Source organism: Pleurodeles waltl, chromosome 4_1 (assembly GCF_031143425.1).
Source record: "Pleurodeles waltl isolate 20211129_DDA chromosome 4_1, aPleWal1.hap1.20221129, whole genome shotgun sequence".
NCBI lineage: Eukaryota > Metazoa > Chordata > Amphibia > Caudata > Salamandridae > Pleurodeles > Pleurodeles waltl.
In genome coordinates, this window is record NC_090442.1 from 334,015,312 (window position 1) to 334,036,006 (window position 20,695).

Sequence of the window (20,695 nt, forward strand, 5' to 3'; positions counted from 1 at the left end):
CACAGGTGCCACCCCAGGAGAGGTTTCTCCCACCACAGGAATAGTATCCTGAATGGTAGGGTGGTTAGGGGATACTGTGATACCCTTTTTACCTGTTGATGGAGAGGGATCCTGAGTTTTCAGGCCTTCTCTCCTTTGCTTTTTCATTTCACTTGAAATGAGAGGGAACAATTCCTCAGGGATGCCCAGCATGGCTGCATGGGCATAAAACTCTACATCAGCCCAACCTGAGGCCTCTAGGTCATTACCTAAGAGACAGTCTACAGGTAAGCTAGGTGATACCACCACCTGCTTAGGGCCAGTAACTCCACCCCAACTAAACTGAATTATAGCTAAGGGAAGAAACTTAGTGGAGTTATGGACATCAATAATCTTATATTGTTGTCCAATGATGTGTTGTTCAGGAGGCACTAGGTTTTCAGTCACCAAAGTGAAACTGGCACCTGTGTCCCTGTAGGCCAAGGCCTCAACACCATTTATTGAAACTGTCTGCCTGTACTTATCCATTGTAAGGGGACAAGCAGCCAGTGTGGCAAGGCCAATGCCACTAGGTGTGACAAAAACTGTCTTGGGACTGATTACATCAGTTTCCACTATGGACCCATAAGTGAACCCAACTACACCCTTTGCTTGACTGTTGCCAGCAGTCCCACCACTAGTACCACTACTGCTAGGGGCACTAGAGCTTGATGTATTAGTGGTGGTAGGCTCAGGGGGTTTACCTGGACAGGACTTATCCCCTGGCCTATGGCCTCTATTTTTACACACAAAGCACCAAGGCTTTTTAATGTGTGCAGGTTGGGAAGAAGAGGAAGAATTTGTTTTATCCCCACCCTCTGAAGAGTGTTTAAGATTTGAAGTGGGATCTTTGGTTTTACCCTTATCCCCATGCTTATCTTGAGATTTTTCACCATCTTTCTTCTTATTGCCATCTTTGTCACCCCCTGTATGAACTTTTCTGTTCACCCTTGTTCTGACCCATTTGTCTGCCTTCTTTCCCAATTCTTGGGGAGAGGTCAGATCAGAGTCTACCAGGTACTGGTGCAACAAATCAGACACACAATTATTAAGTATATGCTCTCTCAGGATTGTGTTATACAGGCTTTCATAATCAGTAACTTTACTGCCATGTAACCACCCCTCCAAGGCCTTCACTGAATGGTCAATGAAATCAACCCAGTCTTGTGAAGACTCCTTTTTGGTCTCTCTGAACTTTATCCTGTACTGTTCAGTGGTTAAGCCATAACCATCCAGGAGTGCATTCTTAAGAACTGTAAAATTATTGGCATCACTTTCTTTCACAGTAAGGAGTCTATCCCTACCCTTTCCACTAAATGATAGCCATAGGATAGCAGCCCACTGCTTTTGAGGGACATCCTGTACAGCACAGGCCCTCTCAAGTGCAGCAAACCACTTGTTAATGTCATCCCCCTCCTTATAAGGGGGAACTATCTTGTGCAGATTCCTGGAATCATGCTCTTTTTCAGGATGACTATGGGGAATACTGCTGCTGCCACCATGGGTATCTAAACCCAACTTCTGTCTTTCCCTCTCTATTTCTAAAGACTGTCTATCCAAATCCAGCTGTTGCTTCTTGAGCTTCAGTCTGGTTTGCTCCACTCTCAATCTATTGAGCTCCCTTTCCAACAATCTGTCATCAGGGTGGGTGGGAGGGACATTTCTAGATACAGAGGTATGATGGGAATGAACAGAAGGAGACCTGTCCCTTACAGAGGGCACCCTAACAGCTTGGCTACCAGTATAATGTGAGAGCACATCATCAGTATGATGTGATTCAACCTCTGTACCAACTATGCTAGACTGTCTAGTAATGGGCAGGCTAAGAAGTTTCTTTCCTGAACCTTTTCCTGGGGGAGTCCCTGGATCAGATTGAGAACCATTAGCTACTTTTTCCACAGATTGGGCACTTATGGCCTTATCCTGTACTCTAAGCATATTAATTAACAGTTCTAAGGAAGGATTCTTCCCTACACTCAAACCTCTCTCTATGCAGAGACTCCTTGCTCCTTTCCAGCTAAGGTGATCATATGCAAGTTTGGACAGTTCAACTTTTTGGCCTGTGCCAGACATTTTTAGAGAGAGTTAAAGTGATAGACAAAGAGAAAAAAAAGTTTTCAGAACTTTTTGGAAAGACAGAAAAAAACTTTTTAAACTTTGAAGAACTTTTTGAAAGTTTAGAAGTACTTTTCAGCACTTAGAAAAGAGTGAAAAGAGGAAATGCAAAACTTTTTGGCTATGTGTATATACACTGACCTTGTTTTGTATATTTTTCTCTTATGAAAAGTACAATGACAAGAGTGGTAAGTAGTCTCAAGCACTTATCCCACCACTGCACAACCAATGTAGGAGGCTGGACTGGCTTGTAGTGAGTACCAAGGGGTACTTGCACCTTGCACCAGGCCCAGTTATCCCTTATTAGTGTATAGGGTGTCTAGCAGCTTAGGCTGATAGATAATGGTAGCTTAGCAAAGCAGCTCAGGCTGAACTAGGAGACGTGTGAAGCTACTACAGTACCACTTAGTGTCATATGCACAATATCATAAGAAAACACAATACACAGTTATACTAAAAATAAAGGTACTTTATTTTTATGACAATATGCCAAAGTATCTTAGAGTGTACCCTCAGTAAGAGGATAGGAAATATACACAAGATATATATACACAATAGCAAAAATATGCAGTATAGTCTTAGAAAACAGTGCAAACAATGTATAATTACAATAGGATGCAATGGGGAAACATAGGGATAGGGGCAACACAAACCATATACTCCAAAAGTGGAATGTGAACCACGAATGGACCCCAAACCTATGTGACCTTGTAGAGGGTCGCTGGGACTATTAGAAAATAGTGAGAGTTAGAAAAATAACCCTCCCCAAGACCCTGAAAAGTGAGTGCAAAGTGCACCAAAGTTCCCCTAAGGACAAAATAGTCGTGTTAGAGGGAGAATGCAAGGAAAACACAAATCAGCAATGCAACAACGATGGATTCCTGTCTGAAGGTACCTGTGGAACAAGGGGACCAAGTCCAAAAGTCACAAGCAGCTCGGGGATGGGCAGATGCCCAAGAAATGCCAGCGGTTGGTGCAAAGAAGCTCTTACTAGGCTGAAGAACTGTGAATACTGCAGGAACGACAAGGGCTAGAGACTTCCCCTTTGGAGGATGGATCCCCCACGCCTTGTAGAGTCGTGCAGAAGTGTTTTCCCGCCGGATGGACGCCAACAAGCCTTGCTACACGCAAATCGTGCGTTTGGCGTTTTTGGACGCTGCTGGGGCCCAGGAGGGACCAGGAGGTCGCAAATTGGACCTGCAGAGAGAGGGGACGTCGAGCAAGACAAGGAGCCCTCACTGAAGCAGGTAGCACCCGGAGAAGTGCCAGAAACAGGCACTACGAGGATGCGTGAAACGGTGCTCGCCGAAGTTGCACAAAGGAGTCCCACGTCGCCGGAGACCAACTTAGAAAGTCGTGCAATGCAGGTTAGAGTGCCGTGGACCCAGGCTTGGCTGTGCACGAAGGATTTCCGCCGGAAGTGCACAGGGGCCGGAGAAGCTTGCAGAGTCGCGGTTCCCAGCAATGCAGCCCAGCGAGGTGAGGCAAGGACTTACCTCCACCAAACTTGGGCTGAAGAGTCACTGGACTGTGGGGGTCACTTGGACGGTGTCGCTGGATTCGAGGGACCTCGCTCGTCGTGCTGAGAGGAGACCCAAGGGACCGGAGATGCAGCTTTTTGGTGCCTGCGGTTGCAGGGGGAAGATTCCGTCGACCCACGGGAGATTTCTTCGGAGCTTCTGGTGCAGAGAGGAGGCAGACTACCCCCACAGCATGCACAAGCAGGAAAACAGTCGAGAAGGCGGCAGGATCAGCGTTACAGAGTTGCAGTAGTCGTCTTTGCTACTATGTTGCAGGTTTGCAGGCTTCCAGCGCGGTCAGCGGTCGATTCCTTATCAGAAGGTGAAGAGGGAGATGCAGAGGAACTCGGCTGAGCTCATGCATTCGTTATCTGAAGTTTCCCCAGAGACAGAGACCCTAAATAGCCAGAAAAGAGGGTTTGGCTACCTAGGAGAGAGGAAAGGCTACTAACACCTGAAGGAGCCTATCAGCAGGAGTCTCTGACGTCACCTGGTGGCACTGGCCACTCAGAGCAGTCCAGTGTGCCAGCAGCACCTCTGTTTCCAAGATGGCAGAGGTCTGGAGCACACTGGAGGAGCTCTGGACACCTCCCAGGGGAGGTGCAGGTCAGGGGAGTGGTCACTCCCCTTTCCTTTGTCCAGTTTCGCGCCAGAGCAGGGGCTAAGGGGTCCCTGAACCGGTGTAGACTGGCTTATGCAGAATTGGGCACATCTGTGCCCAACAAAGCATTTCCAGAGGCTGGGGGAGGCTACTCCTCCCCTGCCTTCACACCATTTTCCAAAGGGAGAGGGTGTCGCACCCTCTCTCAGAGGAAGTTCTTTGTTCTGCCATCCTGGGCCAGGCCTGGCTGGACCCCAGGAGGGCAGCTGCCTGTCTGAGGGGTTGGCAGCAGCAGCAGCTGCAGAGAAACCCCAGGAAGGGCAGTCTGGCAGTACCAGGGTCTGTGCTACAGACCACTGGGATCATGGAATTGTACCAACAATGCCAGGATGGCATAGAGGGGGCAATTCCATGATCATAGACATGTTACATGGCCATATTCGGAGTTACCATGGTGAAGCTACATATAGGTAGTGACCTATATGTAGTGCACGCGTATAATGGTGTCCCCGCACTCACAAAGTTCAGTGAATTGGCTCTGAACAATGTGGGGGCACCTTGGCTAGTGCCAGGGTGCCCTCACACTAAGTAACTTTGCACCTAACCTTTACCAGTTAAAGGTTAGACATATAGGTGACTTATAAGTTACTTAAGTGCAGTGTAAAATGGCTGTGAAATAACGTGGACGTTATTTCACTCAGGCTGCAGTGGCAGGCCTGTGTAAGAATTGTCAGAGCTCCCTATGGGTGGCAAAAGAAATGCTGCAGCCCATAGGGATCTCCTGGAACCCCAATACCCTGGGTACCTCAGTACCATATACTAGGGAATTATAAGGGTGTTCCAGTAAGCCAATGTAAATTGGTAAAAATGGTCACTAGCCTGTCAGTGACAATTTGAAAGTAATGAGAGAGCATAACCACTGAGGTTCTGGTTAGCAGAGCCTCAGTGAGACAGTTAGGCACCACACAGGGAACATATACATGCACACCTATGAGCACTGGGGCCCTGTGTGACAGGGTCCCAGTGACACATACATATAGGCCACAAACCTATGAGCACTGGGGTCCTGACCAGCAGGATCCCAGTGACACATAACAACCATACTGAAAACATGGTATTTTCACTATGAGCACTGAGGCCTGGCTATCAGGATCCCAGTGAGACAGTGAAAACAGTGACAAAACACCCTGACATACACTCACAAACAGGCCAAAAGTGGGGGTAACAAGGCTAGAAAGAGGCTACCTTCTCACAGTGACCCATCTCCCTCCTCATAAACAATGTTTTCTGCCCTAGGGGTGGGCTCTCCAGGGCTACTAATGACTTGGGGAGGGGGGCCTTTCATCCCTCCTTCCCATATATATTATATTTTGGCCCAGGGGATGGGCTCCCCATGGCCCTTAAAGGCTAGGGAGGGGTCTTCCACCGGGGGGGGGGTTCCTCTGGGACCCCCATAGGGCCTAAGGGTATCAAAAACTACTGAATGGATGTACACCAAATCACAAAAAAGCACAGACCAAAACCCACCTTCCTGGCAAATTTGATGTAATTTCCTTTATCAGTTTTTGCTGTAGTCCTATCTGAAGAAGTCTTTTGCATTTTGGGATTCCCCGTTTTTCTCTGCCCTGCTTGATGGCCACCCCAAAACTTTCCATGCACAAACTACTCAAAAAGTGGAACCTTTTTGGACAGTTTTGTGTAGATTCGTCAAAATGTGCCATAGTTAATAACAACACAAAAAATGCTGACCTAACTATAACTACCCAGTGGTGACCACCACTAGGTGATATATATATATATATATATATATATATATATATATATATATATGTGTGTGTGTTTTTTTTTTTTTTTTTTTAAAGAAGCAAGGAACTTTGGATAGTTCCCAAGTTTAGGTGGAGAATGGAAAAACTAATGAGGAACATCCTACAACACCACTGACACTCTGAATTTGCTCACTTCAAATGTCTATTTCTTTAGAAGAGTATTTAAACATAGGATCAGCACTTCAACAGCCACGCCGAGCTAGAGAGTGACATAGCTTTTTCCATTTTTATTGCAAAGTTTGTAAGTATAGGATTAACAAGTCCCATCCACACTGAGCTGATAAATGACAAACGTGTTTTATCGCTAAAGGCACAGTATTACAGTGTTGGATTGGCCAAATACCTTCAAAGCCAACCTGGAATGAATAAAAGCAACCCCCGACACATATGTTTTGCTCAAGGTACAGCTCTTCAGAGCAGTCTAGCTCTATCCAGAAACAAAGGCACGCCCAGTATAAGTCAAAACAATACCCTTTCAGGGTTAGAGTGCTGCATGAATTATGCAAAAATGAAAGCAAGGAACTCTGGGTAGTTCCCAAGTTTAGTTTAGGTAGTTTCTTTAGTTCACAGTTGTAGTCATCTTACGTAACTATAACTCATAACTCATGCCCTAATGTAATTGTTGCTTGCACCCCCTGCCACCCTGCACACTTTTCTCATCAATAATTTAATTGCAGATGTTTCAGTGATATTATCAAACATCTCATGAATGATGTAATATGTGGGGCAATCAACAGTGCACAGAGAGGGTACTAGTTAACGTAGGGCACTCGTTATAGTTACTTGGGATAGCTGAAGCTGGTGAATTTCAGTAGTTTTGTACATTTAAATCAGCATGTTTTAACTGACTTCACCTCATTTTTTATTACCATATGTAAAGCCAATTTCCCTGTCGGGCACAGCCTGCAGTCAGGCTCTGCATTCATCCTTTGGCCAGTTGAAGCAATATTAGCTGCAAGGACTAGTGTGTGATCAGGACTTGCAGCCAACACCCTTCTTCGCGGGCAGCCACCCTCCTGAAGCACACAGCCTTTGGCCTGCAGTTGCAGGCATGTTTTGTTATTTTTTTTTTTTAAGTGGGGTGCCCTGGTGCCCATACAATGTTTTCACTTCTTTACTATCAAAATGTCTACCTATAAAGACGAAACACTAGTTTAGTATTTTTGTGTTAGGGAGTGTTCAAATCATGGTCTTTCACTACAGGCTGGAATGGTTAAATTCCCCTATTTCAGCAAATGAGGTAGCTTTTGCTCACATATGTACGTACCTGCCACGACACATTATGAGGCAACACAACTCTGATGAAGAATGATTATTAATATTACTATAGTCAAAGGATATTCAAATGGGATCTTAATTTAACTAGTGTACATTCTTTTCACCCAAAACCCATACTGGGTAATAGCCACATATATTTGTTCAGTATAGATTTTTTTGTTTAGAAGTTCTGGTATTTTGTACTCGTGTGTGCTCATAGTTGTTTTTCAGATTACATTTCAGTATACCTTTTGTGAATTGCTTTATCGCACCCAACACAAGGTGCTGCTGAGGTGTAGCCAGCCCTCCCTGAAAGAATGTGATATGATACTTTTCTTGAACCCTGCTGTGTTGAACATTTTCCCAATGACAGTGATGAAAGTTAAAGGGTATGTTTTTTTTCCGATTGTAATGAAGATACATTTTATTTGTTTAGGGTGAGTCTCATATCTTCAAAATGTGCAGATTTAGAGGAGATCGGACACACCCATAAACGTGTCATTTGTAACATTTCTACCTTAATTGCCACACCAGAGCTACATATTTTCCTCTCCAGCTGGCTTTCCTTTCTAAAAGCACTTTTCCAGGTGTTTGTCAAAGGTCTACTTTGTTATCCTACATTAACAAACTGCCCCATTACTCATGTAAAGCTGCCTCAGCATGTCCGTCATCGCGCCACCTTTATCGGACTAAGATGATAATCCTCGGCCCAAAACTAACATTTGAGCCACTGCAGCTCGAGGAGCCCTTTACTACACACCAGACACCCTCCCCTGTTCCCTTAGGCTGTGTGGAAGTTTAAAGCAGAGATGAAAGCTGGATGTTTGCGCAAGCGGTCACAGTTCCTAAAATGCTAAGAAATTGCAAACCGATTAGCATGGCACTGACAAGCCATGCTTACTGGTTTTTATTTTTAGTTTTTATTACCAGCGTTTAACACAAGAACAAAACAAGCTGCTGTCTAAACATGGTGGCCATGTGTTTGCAATACAACGTTTACATCAAAAGAAGCCATCACACATAATTGAAATAGAAAGGTAAGGTGCTTCTTAGCAGGCAATCGTATTTACAATAGGTATGTTAATCCTTTCTAGCGTTAAATCATATCACGGGAAAGCATGATTGTTATTGTCACAATGAAAAAGCACTATTAGCTTGTAGTTACTGGAACTTGACCCCAAAGTGTATACACACAACAAAGACGTTAATGGACAATTCCATTGGCAGAGTAAATTTCTGGTCGACCAACACAGGCTCTGAAGTACACTTCGTTTCAGGCAGGTGTGTACAAGTGAACAGGTAAAATGCCATCACTTACCATGAAATAGAACCCGGTGATTGATGTGGGCAGAACCATTGCTACATTCGATATGCTCTGGTAGACAGAAGTAAGATGTGAATGGCAGTTGAACAGATGAGTGAATGAAGAGGGCTTCATCCACATAGCCTTTCTATGTATGTATAGGTGTACATTTTTATGTTCTTTTTTTACTACATGTAGCTGGTGAGAGAGCTTAAGCTGTCTCGAGGTCAGACGTATAAATTAATAGAAGCTTAGAAGAAAGTTAATTAATTTATTTTTATGGGAACTGTGTGGATGGATTCAGATGGATTTTGGACTACACATTTTTCTTGCCATTTTTGCCATTTGTATTTCAAGCGTATGACAGAATTCTTGTCCTATAGTTCATAATTTGTTGGACATTTACAAAGAATTTACTAATTATAAATGCTGCTTGATTTAATATTGCATTGATCTGAATGCCTTTGTTACCTAGGCTAAATGCAGTGTGAGTGGAGTCTGGGCTTCGTTCCTTTACCCATATACGTCTTGTAGTAAAGGACTGCCTGTGAACAATGCCAGCATTACTGCTCTTGCATTTCCTGGCAGCATTGAAGTGAATCAACAGAGTAGATCATGTGGATTAAGGCCGGTAGAGTTATACTGTATATAAAAAGAAGATTCTTGGATGGGACCCTTGTTATTTACAAGAGATTCTCAGTGTTTATTTGTAAGTGTGTCAATATTAAGGTGTTTGGTTGAAAGTGAGAAATTGGCATTATACTGTGCATGGTGCACATGCCTGTTAAAGTGCGGCCCTCAAACTGTGCCAGCCATTATGCCAGTTATACTATTGAACCGTTGTGGTGGCCACTGTCCTTCCCTCAATCTCCTCATGATTGTATCTCTAGTGGATATAATGCTTCCTCGGAACTATCAGTGCAGGGAGAGCCCTAGCAGTGCCAGTGGGCCCTGTGTTCCCCAAACAAACTTACATCTCTGCAGCCAGCCCACCAATGCAGTTTTCTCCACCGTCATTCCTTTCCAGGGGGGACTTTCAGTGAAAGGCACATTCAGCTCCTTCTTTGCCTGGCTTCTCTCCTTACCAGAGTCCCTCAGTGAGGACCTCTGGGAAGGGAATGATTGTTCCAAGAAGGCCCCCACTTTATAGACCTCTACGTAAGCCTTTCCAATCCAATGTGGAGGCTCAACTTGTCCTGATTTAGGGCCTCATTACGACTTCAGTAGTCTTTTTCGATATTTTAGTATTCTTTAACATCAAATGAACGAGTTGTAATTGATGTTTATAGACTTTAACTATAATTGACTGGCTGACATTCAGTGAGTTCATAAATGTAAATTGCATTCAACAACTTTAGACTAATATTGTAGATTTGCTGTTTCTGCAAATGGCACGCTGTCCGCCCCCTATTTCTGCTTGCTACAAAATTCTGTGCACTTTACCCCTTTTAGGGGTAAAGTGCTTGTGTACCTGATGAAATTGGTGGCATATTTAACTTACCTAGAAGTCCCTAGTATGTGCTAACCCAGCCCAGTCCTGTATGCTAAATGGCACAAATGGATACAATATTACATTTATTACATGTTATTTCCATCTAGGAAGCAGCTGCAAATTTAATTTGTTGACTTTTTGAAATATTTATTACAAGCCCATTTCTCGTGTGAAGTCGGATTTGTATATATCACTTAGAAAAGATGACTTTAAAAAAAGTTACCTTTACCCTGCCTGAAGTCCGTGGAAGCTAGCTCTGTCTTTTGTTCTCCTACTTCTACCAGCCAGTAAAAAGCTTATTAATAGGTATGAATGAAGAGCGGACTTGTTCCCATGAGAGGGACAAAAGGCCTTGGTGTGGGGAGATGTTGTTGTGTCCTTCACAGGATGGTCTGTGGTCTGGGCCCAAGGACTTGATTAACTTCAAAGAGACCTAAACAGTCACAAGCAAATGCAGCTAACACCCAAGCCTGCATCCTTCTTTTGTTCCCCCAGCCTGAGCAAACTCCAACACTGAGAGCCTTTTGTTGACATCACAGTGTCAGATCCTGCTTGACAGGTATGCTGGTGTTTTTTATATGACATCTAGGGCGCACTTCAAAGGAGGGAAACAAAATGCACAAAAAATGTTCTTATGTTCACTGTCTTGTCACGGAAAGCTCAACCTTGTTCTTCCAGACTTCTGCCTCTCAGTTTGTTGGGGGTAAAAAGATTGCCTAAAATGTGATTTTAGTATTAGATGTGAGAGGGCACTATGCTTACCAATGTACACTCCCCACACACACACCCAGCTCTCAAAGCCAACGTTTAGAATGGCTGAACATCTCAGCCGTCTTGAAAATGTCCAAAGTGGGCAGGGTTAACCCGGAAACCTTTGCCCCATTGGGTAAGCATGCCTGGCATCATTCCCATCCACTAGCTCCTGCCAGGCATAATGTGGGATCTCCTTAACACTCTTTTCAGAGCACTCTTGGACATGTGGAACATCAGCATAGGACTAAACCTGCTGTCTGAGACCTGAGATGAGCATAGAAGTTCTCCCTCTCATACCCAGGAGATGGGATCCAATGGTCACAAAGGTGAACTACTGTTAAAGCTACAGGGACACAAGAAGCTACAAGAGGCCTTTTCGTGAAACTGGTGAGCTCACAAGTGGCAAATGGACCTGGACTCTCCTTGTGGCCTCTGCTGCCACCCTGTGAAACTCCAAGTGCCTCCTGCGAGGTCCTGGGGAGCTTTAGAAGTGTATTCCTACTCCTGTAGTAGATAGTTACTTAAAGATTAAAGTCAGACTGTAAAGTCTATGACCAGGACTAACCTGGTTAGTGTATCCTACCCATGCTGCATCGTGGTCTGCGTCAAATTGTGCTTAGGATCTGTTCTACTTCAATCATTGATTATTATTGCACTTTGTGCTTCTTGGTGCTATGTTTACTTTATACATTTTTTAAAAAGCATATCTCTGGGTCCTCCTATTGGATTTTTGAAATGTTGGTGTCATTTTGTTTACTAAATTTTACTCTTTAATTCATTTTGCGATTTCTATTTGTTTGAATTTCAACTTTGTTACTGTTTTAGTACTAAATAAATACTTTACTCAATACCTCTCAGTTGCCCGTGCATACTCTGTGCCATAGTTACCAGGGGGTTGAACTCCGGATTATTAAGTGCTTTAGTTGTTCTCCCTGACAAAGATTGTGATTATTACTTTAGGTGGCTACTTACTCCCCTCAGCCAATAATCCAATTTCCTACAATTTACATTCTGTTTCTTATGTTATAATGTAAGAAAGCAAAATAGTGTCATCTGTTTATCTTGTTACTGTTGTAAAATGAATCTAGACAAAGGATCACCTCTATGCCAAGGATACAGACTTCCATCAAATGAGTTTCACTTTCAAAGTTCATATGTCTGCAGTGATACATCCCAACAATGAGGTTCGTGTGGCTTTTTAGCTTTTAAAACCATAATTTACAAAGGTGTCTGTGTTGCATCATTCAGCAGTTGGAATGATTTTATATAATTCTGTCAGTTTAAAAGTAAATTATACAACATAAGCATTTGGTATTTCATCCTGATTGATTTCTCTGTGTCAAGTTCTAGAAGTTCAAAGGAAAAGATGTGTACTTGTAGAATTGGTTTCAAATAGATAGCCTCTGGAGAATGATCAGATGCTGAGAAATATGCTCTGTACAAGGTAGTCCAATAACCTGACAATTTGCATTTTTCTGAACAAATGTAGGCTCATGAAGCACATATTTTGGTAGAGCTTTCATATTAAATTCTTGATGCAAGTGTAGCCTGCCTGACAGCCTTCTTGAATTGAAAGGAATCAGGCAGACATGTTTCTTAGTGTTCGGAGGGACAGAAAAGAGGAGTTGGCACTCTTGGAAATCTTGGGTAGAAGTAGATTGGCATCACAATTATTTCCCCATTGGTTAATAGGAGATGATGGTGTTTCCAATGAACTAGGATACCAGGAATCAATGCCCAAAAACAGTCAGCTTAAAGTGTCTATCTTTCATCGATTTGACAATTGCCAAAGACAACCATGAAAAGCCGTTCTGAGCAAGGGGAATATACTGAACTTTTAACATCAGCTGAGGGCCATCAACGTAGCAGTAAAACTGGAATCTGAAAGTTTGAATGAGAGATGCTAGGGAAGCTGTATAAATGTTAAAGAGAATTTGGCTCAGGACAGAGCCCAGAGACATTCTAGATAGAAGATGTCAACATTTAAATCCAAAAGGCGGGAGAGTGAATGAATGAAAGTCAAGAAAGATGCAATCCAGACAGTAGGCTAGGGTGTTAAACGAGCTCAATGGCAGTATTTGCCTCAGAGTAGAGGATGAGATATAGGTCGTCAAGAGCAGCAGCACGCATACCTTCAGTTCCTTGATCCTGCTGAAAGCCCTATTCAGCACAATCCTGCATGACATTTTGCTTCAAAAAGAAAGATAATTGCTGATTAACAGCAGATTGAATCATTTTATTTGGAATAGAGAGCAGGAATTTAGTTTGGAAGCTGGGGTGGGCCTGTGCTGTATTTTCTAAGGAGAGGAGAGACAATCACATGTTTTCAAGAGGAAGGAACATTGTGTGCATCAAAGATCAATTATATACTTTTGTGACAAATGGGTTTCCTTTTCAACACCAAGCTGAATCGCTTACAATAGGCAAGGTTTTAAAGCATAACTATTTTAAGGATATTGAGCAAAGAACGGATTAGGTTGTATCTGAAGTTACAAAAGCTGAAATAGGAAGGAGTATGGAAACAAAGTGAATTATAAATGGATCTCCATCAAGATGAGAAGATGAGAAAAGGGCAATCAATGTTTTTCTACTTCAGTGAAGATAATGAGGGAGGAATGTCATATGCGTGAATATAGGTGATGCTGGCAGGATAAGCTACTTTGTTGACAATTTTAAACAGTTCCTTTGATGATTTGGTATTATTTTTAATAGTATCTTCATAACAGGAAGAATAGACAATATTAAGGCCGCTTTGTTGGTTTGTTAGTGTGTCTTGTTAGAGTCACCGAAGAAAAAGCACCAGAAATGTTCAGCTTTTTATATTTGTTCTTGAGGATCATAAAGTCCTCCACATGTAATTAGTTGTTACACACACTTAGTCATGTTTTTAACCTCATCTGATTTAAGATCATAAAAGTCAGCACAATGGTCATTAAAGGAGCGGACACTTGACACTTGAAGGTGGGGAATGGTGAGGGGAAGACAAACAGCTGATAATAGGGTTTGAGGCTTAATAATTTGAGTTAAAGGAGAACAGGAGAGATAGTGCAAAGTAGAGGGATGGAGAGGATGTAGTAAGAGACAGTAGTTGCAGTATGGGCAGTAGAAAGTAGGGTGTACTATCACGGTGGCAGAGGGCAGATGGACCTTTTGTAGGCAGCAGACGTTCCTATCTTGGACACAGATTTCACTGAGAAGTAAGAATTAGAGCCATTATCTCTGAGCTTGGTGTGGGTGATGTTGAGGAGTTTAAAGAAGAGAATATGTGGGAGGAGCTAGAGTTATACATACTGTGTTTTCAAAATCAAGGATAGTTGTCATCATACTGAGGGATGTCTTATAGGTGTCAAAATCCTTATTGCAGGATCTCCACCATCAGCTTAGGTGGAACTGGATGTAGGTATGAATCAGTGCTTAATTTGTGCTTGTTGTTTCCGGTGTGGAGCACCAACACTTATTTTTGAGGACCTGCACTTATTTTTCTGCCTCAAGCATTTACTGTGAGGAAAAGACACATATGGGAAAGACGGAGGAAGAGAAAAACAAAAAAGTGTCACAAAGGGGAAAAGCAGAAAGCTGCAAGAGTGAGCTAAAGAGGCAAGGATGAGCTATAAATGTATTGAAGAGGTCCAAGATGCTGCCTCAGTATTCCATGTTCGCACGTTTGATTGCAAAAGCTGCATGTTTAAGAGGAGGGCTTTGGACACCGGCACGTTTTTATCTACAAATTAAGCACTGGTATGAATGGCTGTGTACGAGGGACACCTGTGGCTAAAAATGGAAGTGAGAGCTCAGGGGTGACAAGAGAGAGCTTTTGAGTAGGTCAGACCAAGTGATGTCTGAGTGTAAGGTTTATTTGTAAAGCATGTAATTTATGTAGTTAAGGAATACATCTTGAGGACATTGCATGCTGATGCAGTAGCAGTAAGAGTAGAGATAGTGGGCGATGGTAAATTGACCAGCGTTCAAATTAGAAAGGTTTCATGGCGGGATAACATTCTGGAGAGGGTGAATGATTCTAAGATTGACATGACTAACATTTCAACACTCGCTTTTCTGTTTCCATAGTAATTTGTTGAATGGTCGGTGATGTAAGTCTATATCTAGGATTTCCTATTTCCAGTGTTTTTAATGAGGTGTATCTTTGCCGTATTACTTTTTATAAGATACTCAGCAAGTTAATTTGTTTCTCCTACTTCTTCCAGGCCTCCATTGCATAGGCAGCAGAAGGCTTGATGGGATGCCAAACATGGCCCTATGGGGTGGAGTGCAGAGCGCAAGCTTGCCTCCCCACCCTCACTGTCACCCTCTTCTCATCAGGAAGGCCTGTGTGGGCACCAAACCTGGCAAGCATAGCCCCTATGAGGATGTGGAGGGAATCTTCAGCTTGCCCCAATTCCACTGTTACAGGAAGGCTTGCCAGGGCACCAGGCTTGGCTGGTATGTTACCCATGGGGGTGGAGAATAACGCGCCAGGCTCCCATCGTACCAAGAGGGCCTGTCTCCAGCAAGCCGGGCAGTCATGGCCAACCCAACCTCACACAAAATTGGTAGCTGGTCAGACACGAAATCTGACAGGTATGCCTGCCATGTTGACTGGGAGCAAAGTGCCAGTATGGGCCCACCACCATAATAACAGTAAGGCCTGCCATCACACTAAGTTTAGAATGAATGGCACCCTTGCATGTGGGGTGCAAAGCACCAGCTTGTGTCCACTCCCATCATAAAAGGAGGGTCTGAAGTGTGCCATACCCGCTAGGCATGGACACCTCTCCCACACACAAAACAAAAGGTCTGATGGGAAGCCAATCCCAGCAAGCTTGTCTCCCAAGAGTGTGGGTGGCAAAACACTAGGTGCTCCTACCCTCATAGTAACAGGAAAAGCTGTTCTCAGCCTGGCATACATGGCCTCCGGAGTGAGGGGTGAGGGTGGAATGCAAAGCACCATCTTGCCCCTCTTCCCCACAATATCAGCAAGTCCTTCCAGGGCACCAAGCATGCATGCGTAGACCGAACCATGCCTCTCCTTTGCCTCATTCAGCTACCTGTTTTAGTGCGAACAGGGAGTGGAGCTCTTCCAGTCAAACTACCTCCCACGCAGCGGTGGCTCCTCCACTGTGACAGAGAAGTGTAACCCTCCTCCAACACCAACCCCCACCAGCAGCTGCAGTTGCAAAACGTAAAAAATGAAAGGATAATAAACCACGTTTATTATCATTTCATTTTCAAGGGGGTGGGGCCATAGGGGTTGACAGGCAGGGAGGGGCATTGGTGTGCACTGCTATCATTGAGCATGTGTGTTTGGCCGGCCGTCTCAGGACGGCCAAACCCACATGCACACTGAGCACTCTCCAGCCTGAGCTGCATTGCCGGGTTGGACACAGCAGGCACAGGCTCCGTGTCTGTCTCAGAGCACAAAGTGAGGGCATTCAGGCCAGTCTTAATGCTGCTCTCATACTGCCAGCTGCATGTGAACAGCATTAGGATTGGCCACAGGGCAGTCTGGGAGCCTGTGCCTTGTGGAGCCAGCAGAGCGGTGAAGCGGGTGCTGTGAGATTCAAAGTAAGTTTATTTTTTTGTTTGTTTTGTCCCACCACCCTATGCCCCCCTGCTCACCCAGCCCACCTCTCCCCCTCCCAGGGCTGCCCCGCCACTTTCTCCCACTGCCAGGTGCAACTGCTCCCTGGGCAGACTCCCATATGACCCGGCCTCTGACTCTGATGTCCCCCGTCACCCGAAGCATGTGGGGGTATCTTGGAATGGTTAGAGCTCCGGGGTTTCCTTTTGAAACTGAAAATGCTGCTTGCCTTTTCAACAGCTAATTGTCATGCATTTTTACTTTGAACTGGAAACCATATATTTAATTACGTCCTTTCCGCAAATTGTCAACGAATGGACTTTGTTTTTCACAAATTAATTTGTTTTTGTAAATGAAAACAATGAAACTTGATTGAAACGCTAGGGCACTTTAGTGACACACATTTATCTCCTTTTCCATGCAGCATATCTACAGACGAAATAAAAACTACAACTATAACGAACAGTGAACAAGACGAGGAAGCTGCTCTGTTGGAACGATTGGCAAAAAGGGAAGAAAGACGTCTGAAACGCCTACAGGAAGCTTTGGATCGCCAAAAAGAGCTTGACCACACAATAGCAGATTCCATTGCACCTCCGCTTACACGTAACCGGAGAGAGGAAAATGAAATTGAGGAAAATGAGTCTGTTCTCAAAGATGAAACATCCACATCTCGAAGAGATCAATATGAGATTGAAGAAAATGAAACTGTGACTAAATCGTACCAGACAAATGACTGGCGGCAAGACCAAGAAGAAAAAGAAGAAAAACATGAAAACCAGGAAGAGAACCAAGAGGAAAAAACAGAAAAAGAAATCATAGAAGAAAATCAGGTAGAAATGACAAACAATTTAAAAGATACAGATACTCTGCAAGACAGAGTGGCAATAGAGGCAAACACTGAAGCAGAAGAGAAAGGGGTAATTGAGCAAAAGGTGAGGGTTGAAGCTGAAGAAAAGCAGGACACAGAATACAGGGAAAGCCAGGAGGAAATGGAAAGAAGGGCAGCTGAGGAAAGGCGGGAAGAAGAGGAGAGGAGGGCAGCTGAGGAAAGGCGAGAAGAAGAGAGGAGAGCAGCTGAGGAAAGGCGAGAGGAAGAGGAGAGGAGAGCAGCTGAGGAAAGGCGGGAGGAGGAAGAGAGGAGGGCAGCTGAGGAAAAGCGAGAAGAAGAGAGGAGAATAGCCAAAGAAAGGGAAATAAAGGAGGAAGAAGAGAGAAGGGAGGCAGAGGAAAGGAAAAGAAGGGAGGAAGAAGATAGGAGGATTGCAGAGGAACTGCAAAGGCAAAAGGAAGAGGAGAGGAGGGCAGCTGAGGAAAGAGAAAGACAAAAGGAAGAAGAGAGGAGGGTGGCAGAAGAAAGAGAAAGGAAAGCAGCAGAAGAGAGGAAAGCAAAAGAAGAAAAGGAAAAGCGAGAAGCAGAAGAGAAGAAGGCAGCCAAAGAAAGAGAGAAGCGAGAGGCAGAGGAAAAGAGGGTGGCACAGGAAAAAGAAAGGAAGAAGGCTGAGGAGAAAAAGGCAGAAGAGAAAAGAGCAGCAGAAGAAAAGTCTAAATTAGAAGCAAAACTCAAAGCTGAGAAACTGAAGGCAGAGGAGAAAAAGGAAAAGAAAATAGAAGACAAGCAGGTAAACGGGAAGAAAGCCCAAGAAGGAAAACTACAGCCATCCTTCTTAAAAAAACAGGTATTGTGAATGTTGTGCAGCACCACCACTGGGAAGCAATGTGTTTTCTGGGAAATGTAATGCAAGACACATTTTGGACATACATCACTCACTTCTGTTTATGCATGCAATTCCCTAGTCCGGTTTGTGCATGTTTCTGTCTAATGTATTTCGTTTTGCTTGCCCTGTACAGTAACACATTTCGTTTCTCACTGACAATGGCTATCTACTGCACTTTCAGTTTAGAGCCTCAAGACCATTCATGCCTCCTTTGATCCTTTGGCCATGCATGTCCTTTGTTTTCATGAGTGAGCTGAGGCAAGAGAGCCCAGACAATAGATTGAACAAAGAAGGTGTACATCAAGTGGTCAGTAGTCATCTTATTGTAAGTGTGAACGTGTATGCAAATTCCGTGGACTCTGGGAACTCAGCATTGAAGACTGAGACATTAAAAAGGGCTCATCTAAGGTTTGCTATAAGCTCAGTAGCGCTCTAGAACTACGCACTCTGTAGATGAGGGAGATAATTATGAGTGTGGAGGATGCAGTACATTGGTATACTCCTTGTTCTCCTGCCTCAGTGAAGATGTGGACACCACTGGAATTCTAAAGGCGGAGGTCCAGCCAGCTCTGCTGTGGAAACCCTTAACTGGCACCTGATCTCCCACAGGGCTCCCTGCTGTCAGCTGTTGAAGCCCTGCCCAATCCAGGACGGACCTTCAACACAGGGTCGAGCCTGCGAGTGAATGCGCTAGCACATGCATCTCGTTTACAAGGCTCTGTTGTGTGCAGTACAGGGTTTGGAGGCACCTGTCACTCACCATTTGTTGGTTTGCATGGCACTCTTCCTTACAGCCCTGTAATTCATTGAGGCACGCCTGGCATCACTTCTGTTTCTCCGTGTGGAGCAGGGATCATGCACTAATTGATTCAACTTAATTAGTGCCTGTCCGCTGCTCCCGACGTGATCAAGGTACTATTTGTTGTTTTTAACTTCAACTGCCCTGCAAACAGAATGCTTGTGACTGGCAAAAACGTGCCCAGCAGGCACAAAATTTAGGTTTTATTTTTTAAAGCTGACTTTATATTTTTTTGCCAAGTCGTCTTTTCTCAGTTTCTTCTCGTGTTTTCTTCTGGTTTTGCTCATGGGCGCTGTTGTCACGAGATGACAATTAACTTGTTCGAAATATGCAAGACCTATTGCATTGCAAATGCTTGTTCCTGACTTGCAGGGATGAAACTCCTTGCGCATCAGTGACATTTAATTTGTGATTTTCAGAAATGAAACCCCCATTGGGATGGTCAATACATCTGCGGTCCATCATGTAATTCTCACCGAAAGCCTTCTTTCCACGTAGGGGATGCACTTTCAGCGATAAGGTCCTTTCAAAGACACGGAGATCTGCAGCTGGGGTGGTGAAGGCAGATGTTTTGCTGACGAACAGTTTGGTGACTCATTACTCAGACCATACGTGAGGCCCTGCCATCTCAGTGTTTTAAGAATCACATGCTCAGAGTAGCGAAAACTCAAATAAATGAGCAGTGTCACATACAAGAGTTTTGACAGGAACTGCCACATTGGTTTCAAGAAGCAAATATCAAGACAAATGATTCAGCACTAAAAGGCTTTCTAGAGTAAACAGTTTATTTGGAAATGAAAACCACAGAAACTCTTTAACTCACCCATGTTACCCAATAAAAAAGGTGAATCTGGCTGGATAGACTGCACTGACTCCAGCAACATAGAAGGAACAACGGGGGTTATTTTGGGAGGATTTGTGTATGACACAAGGGGACACACAGTAAGGCAAAGCATTGCATCAGTTTACTTACCATCATAAAAGCCTGCACATGGAATACAAAAGTGTGCAGCGTCATGCAAACTCCTGCACCACTTTCAGTAAATAACCCCCTTATTGGAAACATAAGCACTCAATTTTGAAGCCCAGAAATACTGAAAGGAGTAAGTAAAATGGAACAGCAAGCATGTTTCCCCCTGAGGCTGGTTAGCTTGCATGGTGTGATAAGCATGTAACATTGGGAGAGGAGGGGTGAAAAAGCAAACAGCGAAGCACAGTGGGAGGAGAGGCCACCGCTGCATGATGGGAATTTGAATCACTTTGCTGCAGCGCTTCAGCAGTGATGACCAGCCAAAGCATGTCAGATGGAAGAGGCACAGCTTCACACAACCCATGGAGTGAAGACAATGGAACCCACCGTCAAAATCACGTGTGTAAAAGGCTTTCAAAGAGCAATATAGTATCTAGTTTTTGTATATGCAAAATGTAACACAGCTACATGAGAAAGTATGGACTGCATCAAAGTGTCTTGCCCTTGTAGAACAGAAGTGATTGTCTCTTGACATACGTCCCACAATGTGTACAAGAAAAAAAAAGACAAAGAATAATATCATGAAAATTAGAATTGGATGTGTTGTGATGGCCAGATTTGATAGACCCTTATGAGTATCCTGATATCTAAGCTGTGGTGAATAACCCGCACCTCTGGGGTTCTACACTGACTCATTTCACTAGTGAGAAAATAAGTAAGCCCAGGTTAAGTGGTGGAAATTGCT

At 43.9% G+C, this 20,695-nt stretch overlaps 1 protein-coding gene across 6 annotated transcripts in view; it reads left to right on the forward strand.

The window, feature by feature from the left end:
• Positions 1–20,695, forward strand: part of CALD1 (caldesmon 1) — a 519,621-nt gene that overhangs the window by 368,405 nt on the left and 130,521 nt on the right. For 5 of the 6 annotated variants that reach the window (XM_069228452.1, XM_069228449.1, XM_069228451.1 and 2 more), the window contains one exon: positions 16,888–17,296. In XM_069228452.1, the coding sequence (XP_069084553.1) occupies positions 16,888–17,296 (409 nt within the window). Of the gene's footprint in view, positions 1–16,887; positions 17,879–17,971; positions 18,143–20,695 lie in introns of all 6 variants that reach the window. The other variant, XM_069228455.1, reaches the window with a different exon arrangement.